General features: G+C 44.9%; 1 protein-coding gene across 1 annotated transcript; it reads left to right on the forward strand.

Annotated features, from left to right (window-relative positions):
- Positions 1-4,407: 4,407 nt before the first annotated feature.
- YWHAB (tyrosine 3-monooxygenase/tryptophan 5-monooxygenase activation protein beta) lies at positions 4,408-24,508 on the forward strand. Its single transcript, XM_037044138.1, has 6 exons — positions 4,408-4,615; positions 17,966-18,268; positions 20,167-20,290; positions 21,118-21,281; positions 22,196-22,291; positions 22,590-24,508. The coding sequence occupies exons 2-6, from the start codon at positions 17,969-17,971 to the stop codon at positions 22,644-22,646; spliced, it is 741 nt and encodes a 246-aa protein (XP_036900033.1). The 5' UTR covers positions 4,408-4,615; positions 17,966-17,968; the 3' UTR covers positions 22,647-24,508.
- Positions 24,509-25,693: the final 1,185 nt, after the last annotated feature.

Consider the following 25,693-nt stretch of genomic DNA (forward strand, 5'->3'; position numbering starts at 1 on the left):
CGAAAGCTGGGTGAGGGGTACATGGAGTTTACTGCACTATTCTGCTTTGGGGTTTGAAAATTGTCATCATAAAAAGTGAAAGAGAGGAATAAACAAGTGGGACAGAAGTAAAGAAAAAAGGAAGAAGGGGAATGGGAGGGAAGGGGGAAAGAAAGAAGAAAAGGAAGGAAGAAAAGAAAGAAGGAAGGAAAGGAGAGGACGCATTGCATGGCTCAAGGTCATTCATCATTCATTTCAGACTAAGAACAAAAAGAAACTTTTGGAGAGGCAAGCCCAGGTCTTACATCGCACATCTATGTAAGATTGACTGAAATAAATAAAACAAAACAAACCGGTACCTGACGGTAGCAAATGCAGGTACTCCCTTTCATTGCTGGGGGAAATGCAAAATGGCACAGCCGCTGCGGAAGACAGTTGGGCAGTTTCTTATAAAGCTAAACATAGTCTTCATGGGCAATTGAGCAACCATGCTCCTGGGTATTGACCCCGATGAGTTGAAAATGTACGTCCGCACAAAAAACCTGCACGCAATTGTTTACAGCAGCTTTGTTCACAACTGTCAAAAGCTGACTCAACACATTCCTGAAGAGGTGTCCCAGTTCCCTAGGGTTCCTGTAACAAAGAACGTCAAACCAGATGGCTTCAAACAACCAAAAGTACTCTCTCAAAGTTCTGGAGGCTAGGAGTCTGAAATTGGAGATTTAGCAGGGCCCGGCCCCTCGGAGACTCTGGCAGAATCGTTTCTTGCCTCTTCCTAATTTCTGGTGTGTTGCGCCCTCCGCGTTCCTTGGCTTGTAGCTGCATCATTTCACTCACCGCCTCTGTCATTCCATGGCCTTCTCCCCCTGTGTTCCACGCGGCAGTTTCCTCTTTTTATAAGGACATCAATTGTGGTGGATTGGGGCCCACCCCAGTGGCCTCATCTTACCTTTCTTACATCTGGAAAAGCTCTCTTCCAAATAAGGTTATGTTCACAGGTACCACGGATTGAGGCAATGGAGAAACTGGAGTGTTCATACAGTGGAATAATATTCAGTGATAAGAAGCAATGAACTCTTCAGCCATGAGAAGATATGGAAGAATCACAATGCTTAATAAAAGAATTGTCAGCAGCCCTGTTAATGAGAGAGACCTGGCTCTTTTTCCCAGTGCCATACAGAATTATACAGATCAGCAAATCTATTAGCATGCAAGCAGGGTTTATTGGAGATCCGTTCTTCTGGAAGAGAACGGGCCTAGTTAAGGTGGAGGCGGAGGCTGAAGCATATAGGTTCAGGGTGAAGCAGGGTAAGGGTGTTGCAAGTAAGGGTGGCCCAAGGCCAGGGCGGCAAGCACACTCGTGGCTAGAGGCCAGGTGGTTGCAGGCTGGTTGGCCTGGCCAGGTGGCCGGAGAGCCAAGAATGCCAAGTGGGCCAAGGCCTTCGTCCTGAGGACTTACATAGTTGGAAGGACAAGGGGTGAGGAGAAGAAAGCGACATATTGATTAATAGGTAAAGGTGGTGTCAGCTTTCGGGGAACAGGTAAATACCCAAAGGTGTTAATGGGCTTCTCCCTTTGGGCACTATGGGCTCTTTCTGGCCTTTCAGGCCTTGGGATGAAAGCACAGTTTCAAATGCTTTCTTTTCCAGAGAGTGGAGATGATACCTAGAACTTCAAGGGCTTCCCTCCTTCTCACCTCATTTCCCCGCTGGCCACTTATTCTACTGTAGCAGCCCTGGGCATTGTTCCACAAAGTGCAAGGTCGCTGGATTCCTGGTCATTGCACACACCTGGGTTGTGGGTTTGGTCACAGGTCGGGGTGTGTACAGGAGGCAACCAATCCATTTTTCTCTCACATTGATGTTTATCTCCCTCTGTCTAAGAATAAATAAAATCTTTGAAAGAACCATCAGTAAAGGCTATGCTTCCAACCATGGGGCATCTGGAAAAGACAAAACTAAAGAATGGAAGAGAAGTGATTGCCAAGGGCTGGGGTGAGGGGGTGAGGTTTGAACAGTTGAAGCAGAGATTTTTACAACGGGGAATCTGTTCTGCATGTGATACGGTAATGGTAAGTGCCTGATATTATGCATTTGTCAAAAATCCATGGAACTGTACAACAAAAAGAATGAACCCTAATGTAAACGATGGACTTTATGAATAATAATATATCAATATTGATTCATCAATTATAACTACTGTACTACATAATGTAAGATTTTAATAATAGGGGAAGCTAAGGATGTGAGAGATTGGATATATGAGAACTATGTACTCTGGTTAATTTTTCTGTAAGCCTAAAACTGCTCTAAAACGATAAAGTCTATAGATATTTTAAAACTTCATTATGAAACCTAAGGTTCAAGTATCGTCTCTCTCAGGCTTTCCTACTTTCCCACCACATTCCCAGGATGGGTTAGGTGTGTTTGTCCCAGGCTTCCTTAATACTCTGGGCATATATTCTGATGGTTGCATCTGCCAGATTGTACGTTCCTATCTCTTTATGTCTCTGTCAGTTAGTAGCTGTGGTGTGCTGACCCCTGGCCTAGAATGCAGAGATGGTGAAAGCAGCTAATCTATGCAACACGTTAGTGGGCACCCAGGGATGCCTGGCAAAGGGCACTTATGTTCCCTCAATGCACCAATGGTGTCCTTTCTGGTGTAATCATGAGGCCTGTGACCCACTCGGCTATTTTCTGGACGGGGGCATACGGCATAGTCATCTCACATTAGGGCTTAGTTCAACCTGAGCAGTCCCTGGATTACTGATCTTTCACTTCCCAGAGATGGATCCCCATGGAGTTTTTGCACTGAAAAACGTCTCCAGGGTTCCAATCCTGTGGTTTTGATATCCATGCTGTTTACATTACACAACATTCTCTTTCAATCTTGCTCAAGCTAAAAGGTGGTATGGCACAGGGGTGACTGGCCACAAATGTCTCTATGACAGACAACACAGATGAGGAGGGCAGGCTCAGTCAGGAGGAGGACTTTGAAGGAGGACTTCAAAGTCCCTGGCACTTTGAAAAGTCCATGCCTAGTCTAGAGTGGGCAGCTACTCCGAGGCATCGGCCAACTGTTGCCACACAGAAATGTGGACACAGTGTTACCAGAGAAGGCAGAGATGCAGATTTGTGTGAATAGAATTTCACACAGAAATCTCTTAAGTCTTTAAAAAAAAACTGTTGGCAACGAACACAGATGGTTTAGAAATCCCAGAGCTAGCATGTTGGGAGGAGAAGGAATCATCCAATTGAACTGAGGTTTATGATGGGGGAAGAAGTAGCAGGGAAAGGCTACAAGTTAAGGACAGCTTCTGGAGAACCTTGGCACACTCAAGGTGCGCATCCATTGTCTTCTAGCTCTGAGTAATCTTAAGCAAGAAAGGGACTTGATAAGAATGGCTGAGGGTAAGGCGATTCGCTGGAAGTCTATCATCTAGTGAGTCAGGGTAAAGGAGAGATGACAAAGTCCTATTCATTTTGATCTTTCTCCTACCAGGGACTGTCAGGTGCGAGACAGCAGGCTCTCTTTGTTCATGTTCTTGCTGTGTCTCCAAAGGGAAGCACAAAGCCTGCTGGATACCCATCTGCAGAAAGACTGGATGAAAGGGAGTGGAGGCAAGAAGCTTTTTGAATAACTGTTTAAGGGTCAACTGCCTTCACCTGAAACCTGTATAATTTTATTAACCAATGTCACCCCAATACGCTCAATTTTATAAGAGTCAACTGCCTTGGGAGGCACACAATGTTGATAATGGGCAGAGCAGTCACGGGAGTGGGGGACCTGTCTCCTTTCCCTCAGTTTCCCCTGAGAGCTCGGGAAGAGATCTTAGACACACTTCTTAAAAAGATCTTCATGGGTTCGATTCCTCGGCACCTCTTTAGACCATGAAAGGAGGAAGTACCTCGAGGATTAAAAGAAAATTCGGGGATAAGCAATTTCTGTCCTTCTCTAGGTCCAGTATTCCCAAAGGACGGAGCAAAAGGGGACAAACTTCAACCTCTGATCCCTGGGCGATTACATTTTGGGTGGGGTGAGAAATTCCGGTGACCTCGGAATTTCTTGGCCGGGCCCTGTTTGGTTTTAGTTTAAGAAGAGAGGGCCTTAGACCCGCCCAACCTCAAAGCTCGCCCAGTCCTCCTGGTTCCCACACATCCCAGTTCTGGACCCTCCTCCGCGCCCTCCACTACCCACTCTCCTCCACCTCCTCTTTCCGCTCTCCCGCCCCCATTTCCGCCCCCCTTCTACTCGCTCTAGGACCAGGCCCTCCGCCCTCCGCCCTCCGCCCTCCGCTCTCCGCCCTCCGCAGCGTGCCGGCCCTCTGCTCTGCTTCCTTCTCCCTCCGTCGCGCCCCTCTAGGGCGGCCCAGGCAACCCCGTGCCCCGCTCGTCCAATGAGGAGACGGCGCAGAGGCGGGGGCGGGCCTGGGCCTTGAGCGGAAGTGGTGACCGGAGCGGAAGTGGAGCTGCCGCCACCGCCGCCGCCGATTCCGGAGCCGGGGTAGCTGCCGCGCCGACACTGCAGCCGCTGTCGCCTCCGCTGCTGCTGCCTGAGGAGTAGGCCTGGGAAGGAAGCGGTCACCGCGCACGGAGCACCGTCCGCAAGTGTCTTTGTCCCCTGCAGACCTCCCACGGTGAGTGCGGCGCGGGATCCGCCCGGGGCCCCCGTGGGGCCAATCCCGGAACTCCCCCTGAGGTGGTGGTGAAGGCGGCGACCAGGGCGCCCCCCAGGTGGGCTCGAGGGTGAGGGCGCGCGCCCTCTTCGGCCCCGCGAGGGAGCCAGCCGCGCGGGCCCAGCCTCGCCGCGGCCCCTCCCTGTTTCCGGGGCCGGCCCCACGGCTCCTGGAGAGGCCCGAGCTGCCCTCGCCGCTTGCGTCTCTGCCCGGCGGGCTGGGTGCGGCTCCGTACCCGACCGGAGGGGATGTCGAGGCGCGCACCCCGGGCCCTGCCTCACTGCCCAGTTTCGATCCCCGTGCGACCCCTCCCTGTGCTTTGGGCGTCGAGATCCGACCATTTCAGCTCTGTCACTCCTGCTGCTTGCTTTCCGGTTTCCAAAAACTAGAATTGGACCAGATGCGGGCGAGTTCTCGAACCCCAGTGCCCCTGGCTCGACTCCACTAGGATGGGTAAGGGGTTTAACCTTGGGAGAGAGCCGAGAGAAAACCCCCTCCCACTTTGCAGTAAAGCCATTTCATCATCGTTCGCTGGTTTTGGAGCCTGGCAGGACTCGAGATTCCCTGGGAAGCACAGGCTTGGGGTTTGAATCAAGAAATTGCCTTTATTGGGACCGGTTACTGAGTCAGGCTGGGTCCTCAGGAAAAAAGAGAGAGAGGCTGAGCACTGAATATTTTCGGACGGTATTTATTGTCATTACCGCCAGAGTCTTTTGTCCTCACCCCAAATTCCCCCGTACTGTGTGTAGTAAGCATGTTTCTAGAACTGAAATTTGCCTGATGGCCTCCCAGGTGGTAGGTAGGGGTGGGAGTGATTTGGGCCCCTTTTCGTAAGATGAGTACATCTTTGTCTATTGCAAATGGATACTCGCACGTAATGGGGATTTCAAAGGTGGCAGTATCGGTAAAATAATTTGCCAAGCTTTCTGTAAAAATTTATGTCTTGTGTCTTTGCCTTCACTGCTCTTCTCTTTGGTAAGGCTAGGTAGGTAGCATCAGGCTCTGGTGTTACTTGCCCTGTGTGAGAGACGGAATTTGGCAAGGTGTTAGGAGCATATAAAATCAGGTAGCCAAACAGAAAGATGAAGCTTTTGTAAGAATATAAAAATTGCATTTTTCACTTTCTCAATTGTTCATATGAAACCACACACATGCAGTTTATAGAACAGGACACGTGGCTGCTCAGCTTTTTGCATTTCCCTGTTAGAAATTTAAATGTATGAATAGTCCTTGGTTCTTAGTGATTCTTCTTCTTGAACACTTCCAGTACACACCATTCCTTATTTAGGAGTATGTGTCTCAGTTGCCCGAATCCTCATTTTTTGTGGATCTGTGTCTTTAAGCAGCACATGGGATGATAAGGATATAAAAGCTGTCAGTTTTCTGCACTCAAATTAGAATTGTACGTGTGGGCTTCAAAACAGAAGGCTAATAATTTCAGTAGCAACTGCTGGATTATTTTCCTAGCCCCTTCTTTCAGTGAGATAAGAAACCATTCACCCATCTTACAGATGGAGTCTTTATGAGAAGTGAGGTGATTAGGCCCAGACCACACACCTGGGTTTCAGATTGAATATCTTCATTCATCAGTAGTAAATATTTATGGACTGTCAGCCCCTGGGGTATGGCTCCTACCCTGTAATCTTCTGTGCATTTCCCATCGTGCAGTGCTAATGTGCTGAAGCCATTTTAGAATTGGAGCTCTGTGGATCCGGGAGGCAGCCTCCGTAACGCCAGGCTGAGCCCATTCCCATGATGCCAGTTTCCAAGGCAGAGTCTCAGGATTTCCGGGCCACTGCTGAAAGTGTGTTTTGCCCATTTGGCTGTGGATACAGAAGCAGAAAGAGCACTGGACTTGGAGTCAGATCAGTCTGATTTGGGTCTTGCCTGCAGCATTTTCTAACTGTGATTTTTCAGCGTGCTGAATTCTCTGGTTCTCGGTTCCTGTGTCTCCAGAGTTGTGAGGCCTTTTCCAAACTGTAAATTGTTAAATATAAGCTTTTGGTTTTGTATTCTAACCAGAGTTCACTGTTAATAGCTTTCTTTTTTTTTCCTTCAAGTTCTGATGAGACCCATCATTTTTATACATGCTGCTTTCAAAAGTTGACACAGTAGTATAGAACCTTATTTTATGTCTAATGTCGCCAGTCTTTCGAGCACATTTTCTTGTCTCTATAATGCAAATGGTTACAGCCTTAAAGTGTTACTGTGACAAAGTTCAGAATAAGGATCTGAGATGTAGTAGGTATTTAATCAAGGTAACTTTTCGTGTAAATGAATACACACATACATAGATTAGACATGTGTATATGTCTGTATAGCATAGGCACAGAGAGTTCATCCACTCATTATTTACCGATGAGGTACCATCAGACAATGTATAATAGCTACCACTTATATTGATTATTTTGTTTTAAGCGCTTTACACATATTCACTAACCTTTATAACAACCAAATAATAGGTAAGTACTGTTAGTCTCGTTTTACAGATGAAGAAACTGATGCACAGAGAGCTTAAAATAATTTCCTAGGGATATAAACAAACACACAGAGGTAAGTGTTGTAGCCAGGAATCAAAGCCAGGCAGTCTGGCTGTCATGACAGTTCTATGTGTAGTAGAGCAGTACATGTAATATCTCTTTCATGTGAACACTGTTTCTCCTTAATTTTTTTGTATAGGTGTTTCATTAAAGTAACTGTGTTTAAACAGGAATTATAGCTATTTTTGAAAATAAGTACAATGTAATTTATTGGGGGGAGGGTTGATGGTGCTTGTGAAAGACTTTTTTCCTAGTATTTGCTTCATACGAGAGGGGTGACATCAGTTACTTGGAGCGCACTGATTTACCCAGTCCTGGGTTCTTCCTCTAATTGAATTCCATCAAAGCCACCTTTATGAGCTTTTCTTTATCCTACTAACCTTTTTTGTAGAGTTTTAGATTTTCCGTGTTTTGTTAGGGAGGAGATGAGGAGTGTATCTACATAAGTGGAGAGAAAATTCTAATGTGAATTCTAACATCTGCCGTGCTGCCTGTTCTTTCAGTGGCATCAGACTAAGCAGTTTTCCTTTAAATGAGAAGGATACCCTAGAGAATGAACTAAAATGTACTTGTAAAGGAGCTTGAAGTTTCTGGTTTCCTACGTTTTTATAGGTGACAATTCATTAGCTGGGGGCAAGACATTCATTGTATAATAGAAACTTTAAGATTTGGAACCATCTTGGCCTCAATACGAATATGATCCTATAGTCATCATGATGGAGAAACTAAGTTGGATTCTGGGGGAATTTTTCTAAGAGGACTGCTTAGGAAGGAAATACAGACTGATGTACTTTCTGTTTTGTAATGTGTATGCTAAAATGCAGTCATCTTACTGCTTTCTCTGCTAAAAGAGCTAATATGGGCATCATTATGTGTTTGTAATACTTATAATGAGATGAAATTGATCGATGGGCTCAAGAAAACAAGACATTCCCAGCAGACTTTGAGTGAGATGACTTTTAAAAGAATCTGGCTATTCCTTTATTATGTAAGTTTCATTGTTTTCCCTAAGAGACCCAACAATAAAAGTTATTTTTGAATGGCCTTGACAAGGACAGAGATGGAGGCGACAATAAAGGAGATGTGAGTGCTGAGCGCTGGCCATTGTTGGTGGTGCGCACACCTTGCCCTAAAGCTTGTTTAACAGTCTGGTGAGTTTCTGGCATATGCTGTTTTCAACTGCTTGATTTGATTTGGGGTTTTAAAGCTAGATAAATTAAGGCCAGTTCTCACACCTCATTGTAATAACTTCTTAAGAATTTTTGAAGAATTGTCTAGTCTGTCTTTTCCTTAAGTAAGCAGTGACAGTCATAATTGATCTTTAGAAATAGTGCTGCGTAGAGGAAAGAACAGGTCCCGGATTTGCCTGTGTGGCCCTGGGTGGGTAACTCTTGGCAACTATAAATGGTACAAATACCTACCTCCTAGGATTCTCAGGATTAGATGAGCTGATACAAACCCTTAGTGCTTTGCACATTTACACAGACTATAATTAATGAAACTTTTTTGTTTTTACTAAACCATTTAGCTGGTATGGCTTTTTTATAGCTATGTGATTGGACTTTTGAATAGAGGAGATGGACAGAAAGTATTCCAAGGGCTTGTTGAAGCTCAGTTTCAGTCTGTAAATGTAACAGTTGGTAGCTAAGAACCATTAGAGAAGTGTAGTGGTGTCTCCTGATTGGAGCCGAAGTGGTTCTGTTACAAATAAAAGACAACGAACAGACTCACAGACACAGACAACAGTGTGGTGGCTACCAGAGGAGAAGGGGGTCTAAATACATCGAGACTGAAGGAGGCTAGAGTTTGGGTGGTGAGCAACAATGTAATATACAGATACCAAAATATTGTATACCTGAAAGTTATGTATAACCTTATTAGCCAAGGTTACCTAATTACATTATTTAAAAGAATAAAAGTAATCCAAGGCAGAGTTGGAAATACAGTCTGTCTTTTATAGGTGAGGTCTGCCTGCCTCTGTCCACATAGCATTTGTTCATTTCCTTAAAAATAAAAAAATGCTTCAATTGATGACAGTTTCATATTCAGCGTGACAGGCATTGCGCTATGTGTTGGGCACCTACAGATAAAAACCTGGGTTCCTACCTGAAGCTCAGTCCGGTGTGGGAGCCAACAGCATTTACAGTAAAGTGTGATAACTGCTATTTGATAACGGCACGGGTAAGTCGACGTGTGCCTTTCTTTCATGAAAGTCTTTAAAGAAAGCCACCTGAGTTGCAAAGAGGCGAGGTGTGTAGTAAGGGGCCCTTCACTAGCTGACTGTGAGATTTTTATGTGGAGTATACTGAGGCTGACGTTTGAGTGCTTCCAGTGTGCAGAGACTGCTACATGGTTTGCATTGGGAACAGGTGTACTCCTTATGAGAACCCTGTTGAGTGGCTTTGCCTGTGTGATGCATGAGGACACAGACTCGCGGAGGTCCAGTAACCTATGGAGGTGGGGCGTGGCTTTGGTCGGTCTGACTAGGTCACTTCCATTTTATTGGTGGGCCCAGAGCTTTTGAACCCTGTTTGTAAGGTTGACCGATTGAGCTGTCTTTATGGATCAGAATTAGCATGCTGTCTTCTTAGATTGATCACTTAAAGCCAGGAGATTGATTTATTGTCCCAATAGCTGTTGATTCACATTGTGTGACCTTGGGCATATCGCTGACCCCCTCCATTGCTTTAGGTTATATTTTGGCTAATTGGACATAATTACCGATGATACTCAGCAACTGATTTGAGAGGGAAGGGATTTTCAAATAGAAATGCAGTTTCCCTCCACAATTCTGTGTGCTTTGAGCATCGTGCTAATGAGTTTGTACTTGAGACATGCTGTGTTTCATTTTCTAACAAAGGGCCTGCAAATGTTTGAATGGAATTAAATTTATTACAGGACTCTGGATTTTGTGTGTAGGACAGCACTCAGACATTTTTCGAGTGGGTGTTTTGCAGTGAGTAGTTTTCTTTAGGAGCCAGGAATATGTTTTCTGGGGAACACCCACTAACCACCTGGTCCCACTGACTTCCTCAGTCCCTCCTGTGGTCTCTTGGCATCGGTTTTTCCTTCAGCAGAATGACTCCGGAGCTGTGACTTTTTTTTTATGGTGTTCTGGGTGTTCTGTCTGCAGTGGCACGTCTGTGAATGCTACTCAGAATTTACTGCCAGTTCCTCACCAGGGCTCAATCTTGGAACTTTGGAGCCTAGATTTTTAAGACGTTCCTGGAGGTTTTCCTCTCTAGATTGGTAACTGTTCTCACTTCTGTATCTGCCTTGGCCTTTGATTTCTGTTTCATCTAGAAAAACAGAATGCACTTTATTTAGACATCTATGTTTTCGGTCCCTGTGCAAAGTTGCCCTTTTCTCTCCTGTGGGGAACCCCACCCCCGCCCACAAAGCCAGGCAGGACCCAGTCACCTTTGAACCAGCCTACCCCCTCATTCTAGCTGATCCTTCTCCAGGAAGCAGCCCTGTAACCCTTAAAAGTATGTGGTGGCTTCTCAAGCTCCTACAGTGGAACTGCCCTCTCAGCGACTGGTCAAAACAGTTCTTAGAATCACAGGTCATTTCTTCATTGTACTTGACGTTTTTTGAAGTAGTTCAAGAACGTTTGCCTGTTGAGCCTTTCCTCTGACCAGTACTATCTGGGCATTTTGTGTACCTCATCTTGCTTGTTAACTATTAATGTCTCCTTTTAAGATTTGAGGAAACTGAGATTTAGGAAAGTTATTTTTTTAAATCACCTAGTTTCTTTGAGAAGCTCAGATTTGTTGTATGTAGGGCTTTCCTAATAACAGATCCCGCTCATGTATGTTTCACATTGGGGCTTTGGTAATCCTGACACATGAAAGTTGATGTAGAATCTGCATTTTAAACTTCTGGCAAATTTCTTTCTTTCTTTTTTTTTTTTTAAGATTTTATTTCTTTTTAGAGCAAGGGAAAGGGATGGAGAAAGAGAGGGAGAGAAACATCGGTGATGTGCAACAGACACCAATCGGTTGCCTCTTGCACGCCCCCAACTGGAGACCCAGCCTGCAACCCAGGCATGTGCCCTGACTGGGAATCAGAGGCCGTTGGGTTCGCAGGCCACTGAGCCACACCAGCCAGGGCTCTAGCAGCTTATTAAACTCAATTAAATTGAGGATATTTTTAGCCTTGGAAACAAAACAGGTGAAAGTTAAGACTTCCAAAAGCCACGACTGTCATTTTCAGCTCTTGTTTTTTGTGGTGCTGTTTTTTGTTGTTGTTGTTTTCTTTCTTTTTTTTTTTTTAAGAAAATATGAATTAACAATGGATAATCCTTTATTTATTTATTTTTTCTTCTTATCCTTGGATTCTTGCTTCTGGCCACTGGGAAATAACCTCTCAGTATTCTGACCCTGGCTAGAAAAATATTCCTTGGGCAAAGAATGGAGATAGAAGGCCCTGGCTGGTGTAGTTCAGTGGATTGAGCACAGGCCTCTGAACCAGAGGATCCCAGTTCGATTCCCAGTCAGGGCACATGCCTGGGTTGCAGGCCAGTTCCCAGTGGGGGACACATGAGAGGCAACCACACATTGATATTTCTCTCCCTCTCTCCTTCCCCTCTAAAGATACATATATAAATAAATCTTTTTTTAAAAAAAGAATGGAGATAGAAAAGTTTGGTTTATAGGCGTGCTCTTGTTTCAGCACTTACTGTCTGTTTTGGGGTTTCATTTACTTGAAGAAAATCCTGTAATTTCATGGGTGGTTGTAGAATTATTCTTCATAATGTTCATTAGGGGATATTTTACAAAGATGAAATGTGGCAGTTCAGCTGTACCCTCTTCTTTGTATTTTTTAAACGAAGATTTTTATGACATTAACTTCCTTTTGATGGTCGTGTAATCTTGTAACATTTCTCTCTCCTTTAACCACTCCCCTGTTAGAAATTTAGACTGTCCTTTGAAGTGCCCGCATCTAGTGCCTTTGAACCGCCCTCGGCCGGCGTCATCCTGTGGCCGCGCTGGCGAACTCCTGCCAGAGCCTGCGGGCCTCTCCTGGTCTGTGCGGCAAGAGGAAGTCTCCTGGCCGCTGCAGGCTTAGACCTCCTGCGGCCTTTCATACATTTTCTGCTCTGCCGTCTTGCCTGTGCTGTTAGTGACAGGCCTGGTGACAAACTGCGGTCTTTTAAAGGCATTTTAGGAGGCAAATACAGGCTACCCTACCGATGTTGGTCTTGGTCTGGACCCTTCCTTCCCAAGCCTCAGAAGAAAAGCAAGTCCTGATAACAAACCGTCGATGACTGACATTTAGGAAATTCAGTTAGGAACTGTTGAATAAAACTGTTACAGTTACCATTTATGGCCATTTTGAGAACATGGAAGGGTAGAGTCCTATCTAGGATGTTAACATTATAACAAATTCACTTCCTGTACAGTATTAATCTAGACTTGCTCTTCCTTCCCATGGGTCATATATTTAAAAAATTTTCAGGCTCACCTTTTGTGGTTGAAAGAGTGATGTAAAGGGGGCCCTGGCTGGTGCAGCTCAGTGGATTGAGCGCGGGCCTGCGAACCAAACAACCGTGGTTCGATTCCCAATCAGGGCACACGCCTGGGTTACTGGCCAGTTCCCAGCAGGGGACTCATGAGAGGCAACCATACATTGATGTTTCTCTCTCTCTCCTTCCCTTCCCCTCTAAAGATAAATAAATAAATTAAATCTTTTAAAATTTTTTCTTGGAAAAAAAAGTGTTGTAAAGGTATTATGAGAGGAGAGACGTTCACTGTGCATTTTTTAAACCTTGGTTTGGGTTTACTGCTCTTTGACTCTCTGCCCCATCTTCTCAGCACCACATCCTCTGAGGTAGAAGTCGTTGCCTCCCATTCTCAGCTCCTGTGACTCCTGTGACTCCTGAGCTCCCGTGACTGTGTGGTGGCAGGCCCCGCCCACACACACTGTCCCGCCTCCTGCCATGCCCCATGCATGCCGCCTGTGTTCTTTCTGCTCTGGTAACAATTTGTTGAAAAACTTCACAGATACTTACTTAGGCATTCGTTTTGTGAATGGCCTGCTTTCAGCATTAAATGAGGAACAAATGGGAAGCTTTTCTTTGAGGATATTTACATGTGAAACTTACACAGCATACACTGCTCATCATCTGTACCACAGAACACACAGAGTGTAGGTCTAGAGGAGCCCTAGACTGTGAATTAGGACCCATCAGCAGGGTAGGTCAGTGGGGGTGGGGTAGTGAGGGAAGGCTTTCTGGCCTGAGATGGATGGATGGGGTTTGCATAGGCCGGAAGTGAACAGCGTTCTGGAGGAAAGGAACTATAGTACTTCCCCTCTGAAACCACAGGTAGTACCTAACCCTGTATGTGCTGTTTTTTCTGTACATAACACACCTATAATAAAGTTTAATTTGTAAATTAGGCACAGTGAGAAATTAACAACAGTAGGTGCTAATAAAATAGAACAATTATAACAATATACTGTAATAAAAGTGATGTGAATGTGGTGTGCCCCACCCCTTCTCTTTCTCATAACCAAGATGGCAACCGAGGAACGTAGTCACTGTGGGTACTCTGGACAAAGGGAGGATTTACGTCCGAGGTGGGCTAGAGCCAGACAAGGCAAGATTTCATCACACTGCTCGTAAAACTTAAGAATTGTTCATTTCTGGAATTCTGAGAATGCATTTGACTGCAGGTAACAAGCTGGAAATGGAAACCACATATAAGACTCCTGTGCAGAAGTGATTTTAGACATGTTTGAGCATGCCTAAAACGCAGTGGCGTCCAGCCTGGGAGAAGGGCGTGTGTTGGAGACTAGTGGATGAGGAAGTCTGGCAGGTCTGGAGGAGCTGTGTTGTGATGGACTTTGACAGCCAGGTAGTGTGGATTTGATGGAGTCGCCAAAAGAGTCGTTGAAAGTTACTGAGTAAGGGTGGCGGCATGATGAGCCACATGTAGTTTAAATTTTCCTGGTAGTGACATTTAAAAAGTAAAAAGAAACAAGTAAAATTAATTTTAGTATTTTAAAATTTCCATATTCCAAATACTATGATTTGAACATGTGGCACTAGCCACTTGTGGCTGGTGGCTGTCATGTTAGCTCAGGCTTGGCAGCTTGTGAAAGGCTTCATGGAGGGGGTGATACATGAGCCGTGGCTGGAAAGAATTTTGTGTGCCAAGTAGATGGGAAAGGACATTCCAGGTTGAGGAGTGGCTTGGTGAGCTGTACACACGTTGTATGAAAGAAACCCCTTTTGACAGAAGCACGTATTGTGTGGAGAGCATGCTTCGGGAAAAGGCCAGGGAAGATAGTTTGGAAAGTGTTTCTGATGGAAGGAAATCTGACTCTACTATCGGCAGTAGGGGCTTTAAGGAATTTTGAGCAGGAAGTGACTTGATAGGAACAGTTAAGAATGGGTCTGGTAGCAAAGACGTGAAGGGGCTTAAAGGTAATGAGTGGCAGTAAGCAGTGGGGCCAGGGAAATAAAGGTCTTGCGTGGGAAGTTTATTGTAGATGTAGAAATAGGAACAATTTAATTTCTCCGTTGTCTGCTGCCTTCCTCCAAACTGCTGGGTGTTGTGTAACCCATTTCCTGTTGAAATTGGTCTAGCTGCTTCAGAATCCATGTTATATAAGTCAAAAGTTACGTTACATAAGCAGCAGGCATCAGGACATTTAGCCATGGCTTTTGCTTGTTGTAAGTTGTTTTTGTGTAATTCAAAATTTCCAAACAGATGCATTCTTTGTTTAAGCATATATATTCAGTCTTACCATATCATGATGGGTTCTCTGTCTCCAAGAGCTTTTGCAGCAATCCCAAAGAAGCTTGAAATAGTTGGCCCCAAACCAGAAAGGTCAACATTTCATTTTGAGAAATGGGGCGTGTACTTTGGGAGGTCCCAGGGAACAGTCAGGATTGCTCAGAGAGGTATGATTTAGCTTTCAGTGTTTGGGAAGAGGGAAAGAAGGTGTGCATCTTAATGGGGTGAGGGGGAGCACGGAGCCTAGTAGGGCCAAAGAGTCCCCAGGCCTCCTTTAGCAGAGTTGACCCTTCGTGTGTCTCTCTTATTCTTGGATAACACTGCGTGGGATGGCTTGGCTCTGCCTTGGCTTTTGGCCTGTACTTCATTTATTGGAACCTCTCCTAGGAAGCGTTGCACTGGTGCTGTTTTGTGAGCTTTGGGAGTGGCCCACTGAGTGGCTGCTGACTCTGAATTAGTCTGTAGACTGGAAAGTTCCTAAAGTTCATTTGAAGGTGTTGTCTTTCTGCTTCTCTCTTTTAGGAACAATGGAGTAGGGCTATTTAGTGATGGAGATGGTGTCCCACCCTCAAATACTTTATGGTCAAGAAAGTTAGACATACTGAGAGAGTAGATAACTTTAAGATGATGAATTAAATATATTTTTGATGTGCTTGTATTAGAGTAGATGAAGTTGTTTTGTGGGAACAAACAGTCCCACCATCTCAGTGATTGAATCCAACAAAAGTTTCTTTCTTTTCACATTGCATGTCCAGTACAGGTGTGCAGGAGTCCCTTCACCTCACAGACACAGATCACAAAAACTCCAGTTTTGTGACAGCACCTTCCAGAACATGTGACCTTCTAGGTGGCTGCTGTAAGGAGAGAGCCTGGCAGACCGCACGTAGGCTTTTCGCAGTGTCAGCCTGGAAGTAGTATTGTTTCTGGTTATGTTTCATTGGACAGAACTAATCATGTGACCCCTCTGAAGTGCAGGGGTTACCGGGAAATATAGGAGAGTAAATGGAATATTTCATGAGGATTATTCTCTCTCCTTCAGCCTCACTGTAGTGATGTGGGTGAACTTGTCAAACAGATCAAGGTGAGACTTTTCCATTGAGTGTGAGCTTAGAGACAGCGATCCGCACTTAGAACACGCTCTGAGTGCAATGTAGGTGACACGCGGAGGGGGCGGGGACACCGTAGTTCTGAACCAGGGAACCAGCTCTTCCTGCACTGTCTAGATTTGGGGCGTGTCTCGTCATTGTGCTTGGGCTCATACAGTGGTTTAAGAATTTGTTTTAAAAATACTGATACTGGTGCTACTGTTTAAAGTGGGTGGTTTTGTACTTTAGTGTATTAGTGCATTTTACATTGACACAGGTGGATATATTGAAATTTAAACCAACAGCACATAAAACTAATTCATGTTGGTGAATAATTTTTTAGCTATATGTTATCCAAAACCTCCTGTATTCTCTATAGATGATGATGGTTTTAGTGGGGAATTGACTAAGGTGAGGTGAATAATTTAAGAGGTATTCACTGATTGGTGTATAAAGGGTTTGATAAAATGATAAACTAAAACCACTAAGAATTTTGTCTACTTCAGGAAAACTTTTTTTTTTAATTTATCTTTAGAGGGGAAGGGAAGAAGAGAGGGAGAGAAACCTCAATGTATGTTGCCTCTCATGCATCCCCTGCTGGGAACTGGCCCTGCAACCCAGGCATGTGCCCTGACTGGGAATTGAACCATGATCCTTCAGTTCGCAGGCCCGCACTCAGTCCACTGAGCTACACCAGTCAGGGCTCAGAAAAACTTTTACATGAACTAAATTATCATTTGAAGTTCTGTTGCTGTGCATATTGTTGAACGCATTCATATATCTTGCGACATGTGCCGTGTACACAGTCAGTGCCTGATACCTTGTGCAGCTAACACTGGGCTTTTCAGAGCGTCTTCCCATGGGTTTGGCTGTCTGCTCCTGTGGCGGCCTGTGGAGGGTTGGTAGCTTTCTTACGTCCCTCCAGGAATGTTGAAGCGAAGAGGTTAAGTGATGTGACCAAAGTCCTACCACTTGGGGAACCAGCAGGTCTGATGCTAGGTGGGGCCAGATCTGCCTGCACGCAATTTATGCTACAGTGTGTTCCTATGACCAATTGAGCAAATTGCGGAAGCTATAATAAAAATGGCACGTATTTTTTAGGTACCTACTGCTTGATGAGCACTGCCAAATACAACATTTAAAGTCAGATCTTTTGCTTCAAGATTGAAAATTAAAGCAACCATCTCACTTAAGATGTCTTTCTGCCCTGGCTGGTGTGGCTCAGTGGATTGAGTACTGGCCTGCAAGCCGAGGGGTCGCTAGTTCGATTCTCAGTCAGGGCACACGCCTGACTTGCAGGCTGGGTCCCCAGTGGGTGACGCCTGAGAGGCAGCCACACACTGATGTTTCTTTCCCTCTCTTCCTCCCTCCCTTCCCTCTCTAAAATTAAATAAATAAAATCTTCTATAAAAAAATTTTTTTTCCTATGCTATAGGGGCAAACCCAGATTTGGTCAGAACCAGACAAGTCTTGAAAAAAGTAAAGGACTTATTTAGCATACGTTTCTAAAGAAATAATTGTGGAGCAGTCTCGATGTGTCGAGGCAGTTCAGGAAAGCAGAAGAAAACAAAAGCTCTACAGACAGAGACTTAAATTTGAGTTCTGGCTTTCTCATCTCCAAGCAGTGTTACCTTCCCCGAACCCTTATTTCTTCACCTCAGAGAAGGGGGGAGGTGCTTTTTTGAACATATCTGCCCCATAGGACGGGGGAGGGGAGTTAACGGACCAAAGGAATGGGAAGGCTGTGCAGTGTACCAAAGTCTGTAGGCACTTCCAATTGGTGTTGTCCAGGGTATCTGGAAGTAGGTGGTTCACTTGGAGGTGTGTTTCTTTCCAGGCCGGTGAGAAGAAGGTGCACGCGTGAATTTCCTGGGTCCTGAAGCCTGACATTTGTTTTCTCTCTCTCTCTCTCTTTCTGTTTTTCTTCTGCTCTTGTTGTAGGGAATGACCATGGATAAAAGTGAGCTGGTACAGAAAGCCAAACTCGCCGAACAGGCTGAGCGCTACGATGACATGGCCGCAGCTATGAAGGCAGTCACGGAGCAGGGGCATGAACTCTCCAACGAAGAGAGAAACCTGCTGTCTGTCGCCTACAAGAACGTGGTGGGCGCCCGCCGCTCTTCCTGGCGCGTCATCTCCAGCATTGAACAGAAGACAGAGAGGAACGAGAAGAAGCAGCAGATGGGCAAAGAGTACCGTGAGAAGATAGAGGCAGAGCTGCAGGACATCTGCAACGATGTTCTGGTAAGGCCAGGCTTTCTGTTTTAAAGTGCTTTCTGAGTTGTACTGATTCCGTGTACAGGCGCAGACCCTCAGAACAGCTCATGAGGCAAAGGTGTCCGAATATACTGGAAAGCTGCAGACCATTTGCAACTAACTTTTAAGCGTATGATAAGATTTTTCTCACCTCTGGTTTGATCAGAGGCTGCTTATCACTTTTGGGGACTTTTCCTCTCCCTTCAAAAAGACCTGTGAAAGACAGGAACATTGAGTCAGCATCCCTTCATCTTTACTGATTGAGTCCAGATAGGATTAGAGATGGACGCAGCCACAGATAAGCTACTCTGTTTGTCGGGAGCAAAGAGCTAAGTTGCCTTTCAGCCTTTCCCCATTCGTGCCTGCCCCGTGTAAAGTCCCGTTTTTGTCTGAAAGCTACCACATTGGTCAGCTCAGGTCTCAAAGCCAAATCACAGTGGTTTGGGGTTCTCCTGTCCTGTGTTTTATAGAGAAGCCTTAGGCAGATGGTTGATTCCTAACTGCTTTTGCTCTGACCACCATGGGGGTGGGGTGCGAATCCTAGAGCAAATGGTAATCGTACTTTCTTTCTCTCACGTCCTGATCCCACTGGGAACTCTCTTTCTTCCAGGTGAAATCAGGTAAAAAATGAACGGTGAGGGCTGCTTTGAAGGGAAAAGGAACTCACACTTGTGGGTCTGCCCCCTCCCCTGCTGGCTGCCTCTCCGAATTACTGCCCATGACACCTTTCTTTTGAAAACCTGTAGAAAGTTTGTCAGCCGTCAAGCAGTTCTCACCCCTAACCCATAAGGAGTTACACCCTGCCTGTCTGCGAAGAATATTAAAATGACTCCTGCCCCTTGCACCTTCTCCCCTGGATTGATCCAGTCCCCTTACAACTAAGCCTTTGCGTTGAGCTGCTCTGCACTCACAATGTAAGACTGTCGTGACTAAATGTGTTGCCTGTTGGTACTGCGGGGATTGTTAATGGTGCATTGCTTCCTGAATGTTAGGTGCATCTGACACTCAGATGAAGGATGGCATGTATTCCAAGGGCAAGGAAGTGCTATAATTCTGAAATGTAGACCAGCTTTTCAGAGCATCTGAAAGAATGTGAAGAAAGCATGGTACTTCCTGCCTCTTAACCAGTTTTGCAGGATGCCACATTCTAAAACAACGCTTCGAAAATATTGCTCTGTTTACGAAGCTTGGACTCCTTCAGAGCTGCTTCTGTTGTAAGCATAAATGTTTAAAGGAATTTATTATCAATACTGGTAGTGGCTACTTTTTACGTGCTGACTCTGTGCCAGGTGGCCTGTGAAGCACTGTTCTGTATGTGAGCTCTTCTCGTAGCTTCCCTGGAAGGCGGCTCTTTGCTTCCCGGCGGAGAGCCGAGGAAACAGGCTCAGGGCAGTTAGGTCCTTTGTCCAGGGTCCTGCAGAGTTCCTGTCCCCTAGAGAACCATTGTTAACATTGAGAAGTATCCCTCCGGACTTTTTCTGTACATATTTCTATATGTGTGTACACACATATATTTTAATACTAAGATAGGATTCACACGGTATTTATAATCTTTTTTTTCCCACTCAGACTTCTTTTGAGAACCTTTTCATATTATCACTGTAGTTCGGTATCGGCATTTTTAAGGCCTCCGTAGCATTCCATTGTGTGTCTCTACTTTAATCAGTGAACCCCTTACGGATGCTCCCAGTGATTTCTAACAGAAGATCACAGACGTCTGCTGTTAGGGTCTGGGCTAAAAACCATTTAAAAGCTTTGGATGGAAAAGGTTTTTTTAATCTTCAAAAAAATATTTAGAAGTGGTAGTGTGCATCTGAAATCTCATAGTTTTAACATCTTGTGAATAATATTTCCAGATTCTTAACAACCTGTGCATCATTTTTTAGGAGCTGCTGGACAAATATCTTATTCCTAATGCCACACAACCAGAAAGTAAGGTGTTCTACTTGAAGATGAAAGGAGATTATTTTAGATATCTTTCTGAGGTGGCGTCGGGGGACAATAAGCAAAGTAAGTGACTTTTTAAAGAGAAATTGACCAGTAGTGCAGCTAGTCTTCCTTCATAATCATTTTAGCAGTTTTCCCTTGTCCGTTCACTGTAGACACGGACACTGCAGTTCTCAGAATTCGAAAGGCCGCAGCGTCGTGTTGGTTTGTGATAGGCAGGGCCGTGGGGCTCGACAGCCGAAAATGTATCCGAAGGTGTGGAGGGCGTTAAACGTCTGGTGCAGTGGTGCTTTTAAAGAGAGTTTTATCTTTGGCTTATTTGGTAGCTCTTGTTAGAGGTGAAACTTAAAGTCAAGTTCGATGACATGAAACTGTCGTACAGTGGTACATTTCTGTTACCACATGTGTTACCGTGATGGTGGTGATTACAGGTGTGTTTTATTAAGTGGCCACTGTGTGCCGAGCATTGTTTAGTTTCATTTATTTCTCATACCCCTGGGAGTTCAGGTGGGAGTCGGTTCATTTTCCCGATAAACCCAAGACTATGGAGATTCTCGCTTGAAGCCATACACCTAGTGAATAAGAGTTGGCGGTTCAAGTTTGGGTCTGAAGTCCATGGCCTTTCCAGTGCAGAGCATTGTGTTCTTTATGTTCTGCCTTGTTAAAGGTTATTCCTGTATTTCTTAACTGCTTTAGTGGGCTCAACCTTAGTTGGCTTTGTTTTCCTTCAGAGCATTTTATATAGTGCATCGAATGGTGGGAACACTGGCCCCTCATTTGACAGGTCATTTAACCCAGCCCAGTTGGGTAAAATACTTTGATAGTGGTCCAGTGTATGATGCAGCCTATGAAAGAACCCAGGAATTCAGTATTTTTTATCTTTCTTTTAGCCACTGTGTCAAACTCTCAGCAGGCTTACCAGGAAGCATTTGAAATTAGTAAGAAAGAAATGCAGCCTACACATCCAATTAGACTCGGCCTGGCACTGAATTTCTCGGTCTTCTACTACGAGATTCTGAACTCTCCTGAAAAGGCTTGCAGCCTGGCAAAAACGGTGAGAAGGACCCTCTGGTTACTGATAATAGTAAAACAGTACTGTGCTTTTTAGTAATGTATTACCTGAATATAACTCATTATCTTGGATTTATTTGAAGACTTTGGTGGAGCATGGGGTAGGAATTAATGAAATAAATTCAAACCTACTTTTTGATTTCTTAACATCTACTTTTGTTTTACTTTTGTTGTTTGATTACTACTCTAAGGGCATGGTTGTGGAAAAATCAGGGTGAAGGTCGTTTCTTGCCAAGCTCTGGACTGTTGGGCTCTGGTGTATGTGTTACACGTACCCCTGGTACTGGGGTTTGAAGTTATGGCCGTGTTAAGTGAAAAAAATAGCGCCATGGTGTTTTGTGTGTGTACACGCCAGGATACCTCCTAATCTCCTGGTGACCCAGCTGCCTTTTCTACATGTTTTTGTAGTCATTAACCATGCACACTGTTACTTTAACTTTTTTTAACTTTAGAAAAGGGATGTGAAATGAATTCTCAAAGTTTTATTACTGAATCAAATCAGATTTAATGGTGTGAATTTCTGTTCTCCCTTCATTTCTTATATCCAGACCTTTTGAGGTTTTTATTTTTGTTTTTTAAGGATTGCTAGAAATGTCTTTGGTAATGAAGAAATTACATGAATTTGCCTAGAATGGATGTTCCTTTTAACAGTCACACCTGCTGGCTTGCTGGGAACAGTATAGTCCGTATCTAGGAATTTTAGTCCTTGTTGGTTGATGCTTCATAAACATGTATTATGTGTTTGCTGAGACAACTGGCAGACAAAGTAACAGTGGCCTGGGCTCCCCAGAGTACTGGACAGGAGGAGAAAGTGTATTTACTTGTTGGCAGGAAGAAATTGGGCTAAACCTGCTCCAGAGAACCTGTGGCTTCTTTGCTAACGGCTCTTTGTTGTAGGCGTTTGATGAAGCAATTGCCGAATTGGACACACTGAATGAGGAGTCGTACAAAGACAGCACGCTGATCATGCAGTTGCTTAGGGACAATCTCACTGTAAGTACTGCTGGCTTCAGTGACTGCTTTGGAGGGTTGGTTGATGGTCTCTATTCACCCACCTCATGATTCACTATTGCCTAAGACTCAAGAGGGGTTTGGTATCTTCTGAATATAGTAACATTGCTAAACTGGTTAAATTCACGTGTTTAAATGAGCGCTAGTTTTGACCTTTGTGTTTCCATCACTGTCGGCAATTTTAAACGGCCCGGGGAGACCGGAGTCTGCGGGCCGGGAAGCGTCCCTGAGTGAGTTTTAGTGGACCTGCTCTGACCACAGCTCTGTTTTTCTTTTGCAGCTGTGGACGTCGGAAAACCAGGGAGATGAAGGAGATGCTGGGGAGGGAGAGAACTAATGTCTTTTGTGCTTCGTGATCTGTTCAGTGTCACTCTGTACCCTCCACATATATCCCTTTGTGCGATAAAAACAGAAAAAGAAAAAAAAAGAATCGTACATCGACTTTTCAATTTTTCACAACCTCAGCCTAGCAAAAATGGTCCATGGGATAATCAGCTGGTATTTGTATCTCAGACTCAGATTGGTCACATAAATGCCACGGCATTCTGAAGTTTCCATTTTTAACATTGACAGGATTACTGTGTGTTTAATTTGTTTTGAAACTGAACACTGTGATTATGGGGTTTTGTAACTAAGCAGAACTCTTACTGGTAGAAAAAACTAGACCTGAATTCTCTGTAGTTTTTGGGAAGTTTCATCTGACACCAGAACAGTCACTGAAACACAGCCCCATTGTAAAGTTGTGCAGAAAGTTACAGAGTGTCGTGATGCTGGGACTCGGAGTGAGACACCTGTCACTCAAATTTGAGTTTGATGGCAGTTCACAGCAACTCTGCCTGCTGTTCAGGGCTCCTAGACACTTGCCCGGTTTGGGTTGCTGCCGCTCAAAAGCTTATGGCCACAGATGTCCAGTGTCTTCCTCTGAGAAAGCTCAAAATTGAAATTGATGGTGGCAGATAACTGGGTTGGGACACCATGAGAAGGTCCAGTGCTCCAAGTAACACACGTGGCTGAGACCCCTGTCCCACAACAGTGCCACTGATGTGCGGCCTGTGCTCCAGTTGCGGAATCTGTTTTCCCTGTAACCGTGAGCTAAAGAATGAACGCCGTGCATCTTAATGAATGGTCTTGTCTGTCTCCTGGGTGATACCTTTAAGAATGATGTTTTGCAGAGATTGCCTTTCACATGAGTAGTGCTAGGTTTTTGGGTTCTTCCTAGCTCTCCGGGCTTTTAAATTTTCAAATCTAAATGTTCTTTCCCACTTCCTGACTGTTGACTTTCTTTTTCTCTTCCCTCTTTAAATTTCTGTCCTGCTTCTTTACCTGTTTTTCTTTTTGAAGTCTACTTTTGTTGACGGTTTAATACTGTATGGGCAGGGAGAGATAGGGGGCCTAGAGGGGGTGAGACATGAAGTCGGAGAGCACTTTGGTGAGTGGGCCTTGTTCCAGAGTCTCAAAGTGCTTCCAGCACCATAGCTCTGTCTTCCTGTTCTTGGCACAACTGCTGCTCGTAAGTCACACCAAGATCTGAATCAAAAAAAAAAAAAGATTTTTAAGTGTCCGTGGCTTCTTCCTGTATTACAGCCAGCCCTGTTAATGCTTGTTAGTGCCTGTCACCAAATCTCCCAACTCATCCAGCCAGGTTCACAGACATGTTTAAACAAGACCCTGTAAATGCAGGGGAGTTGCATGAACACTTATAATGGGGAGAATCCAGAGTACCCGGGCCTACCAGTCTCACAGTATCCCCCGTTCTGTCTGTAACATTCCACACAGCTGTAGCACCCATCTGTTTGTCCGTCTGCTGAAATGAGAAACATTCATGCACTGATGAAAACAAACCAAAAAAGAAAAAAAAAAAACCTCCTTTCTAGCCGAACAAAAATGTGCAGTTAAATACTTGGCGCTTGAAAATGCAGTAGTGGATGTGGAACGAGCCTGTCTGTATATCTGGTAGCTCTTTCTTGCTTCGTTTTTTCTTACCAGTATTCTGCCTCACGTTTGCTTCTGTGATGGTTATATTGCCTAGCAAGCACACCCGTGGTTGTGAAAATAGTATAGAGCAAAAAAGAAAAATCCCTGGTTATTGATGTACTAGATTTGTGTATGTCTTTTAAACAGTTCTAGTTTCCACCTTACACGGAACAATCAGGAAACGTGTAAAAATTCAAAAGTGAAATAAAAAGTTTTATCAGTTAATTGCCTGTGAATTAATGTGTGGAACTATGTCTATCACTACCAGAATTAGCTAACTTTCTGATCACCCTGATTTGGGGCTCTACTTAAAAAGTAGGCAACAGCTGTGTCAAGGTGTTGACATACACCTTTGCAACCAGAGGTCAAGGTGTTGGGGGAAAAGAAATTACCATTCATTAACACGGGACCTGTCCACTTTCCCCAAAATGCCCCAGTGTTAGGTCTTCGGGGACTTCGAAGATTGGTGTAGCCAGTGGATTTTGCATTAGGTTCAAGTCCCCACTCTATTATTTTTTTAAGATATTCTAGGTTCTTATTTCTGACTTGTAGGGGGCAAAGGAGAGAAACATCAGTTCGTGGTTCCACGTATTTATGCACCAGTCATTGTTCGAGTCTTGTGTGTGCCCTGACATTGAACCTGCAGGCTTAATCTGGCAACGTTCTGATCCAGAGTTACCCAGCTAGGCTCCTGCATCCCCACCCCCACCCTGGATATTAAACCCTGAGATGTAACCAAGACCGTGAGAGATGGTTAAGGCCTGGTCATCTCCAAAGGAGTACCAGCCTCTCAGGCAGCCTGTCCCGCCCCCCCACCCCACGCTGTTTATGGTGGCTGGCAGCACTGGGCTTCCTCGTGGGATTTGCCCCCTTTCTAAAAACGTCTACAAGGAGAGAAGAAATAGGATAGAGGGGATATTTTTTAGTCCAAGATTAGAATTCGTGCGTTCTTGGCACTGTAGGCTGGGCAGCCAGACCAGCTCCTGCCCTGTCCAAGCCACACCCAACCTAGGGTCAGTTGGAACCTACCCTCTGTTGCAGCAGGGTGAATCAGGGGAGCACTGTCCCGCAGTGGGGTGGAATCCTTCGGAAATGAACCCACGCTACGGGTCGAAGCTGCACACTCATTGACGGGGATCTTGCTGCGCAGCTTGGGATCACCACCCTCACGTTCTGTTAGGTCCCCAACTTTCACAGAGGCCTTGGTGAACCTTCCTGGTGGCGTGCGCCTGCGTGGAATGGAATATATGAATGAGAAAGGTGGGCAGGGAATATCCTAGGCCTAAGAGTCAGGGAAGGACTCCTACAGGAAGGGAAGGACCCAGAAAGGCGAAGACGTTGAGGATTAGAACCCTGGTCTCAAGCCCCTCCTAGAGGGCTCAGATTCACTGCTCCGCAGCCGCACCCCAG

The sequence above is a fragment of the Sturnira hondurensis genome, unplaced genomic scaffold, assembly GCF_014824575.4.
Source record: "Sturnira hondurensis isolate 20B ecotype Veracruz unplaced genomic scaffold, ASM1482457v3 Scaffold0004136, whole genome shotgun sequence".
NCBI lineage: Eukaryota > Metazoa > Chordata > Mammalia > Chiroptera > Phyllostomidae > Sturnira > Sturnira hondurensis.

Excerpts from the sequence above, each read along its gene's own strand:
- YWHAB (XM_037044138.1), top strand. The coding sequence starts at position 17,969 with ATGACCATGGATAAAAGTGAGCTGGTACAGAAAGCCAAACTCGCCGAA. Across the intron at positions 18,269-20,166 it reads ACATCTGCAACGATGTTCTG|GAGCTGCTGGACAAATATCT; the intron begins GTAAGGCCAGGC and ends ATCATTTTTTAG. Across the intron at positions 21,282-22,195 it reads CTTGCAGCCTGGCAAAAACG|GCGTTTGATGAAGCAATTGC; the intron begins GTGAGAAGGACC and ends TCTTTGTTGTAG.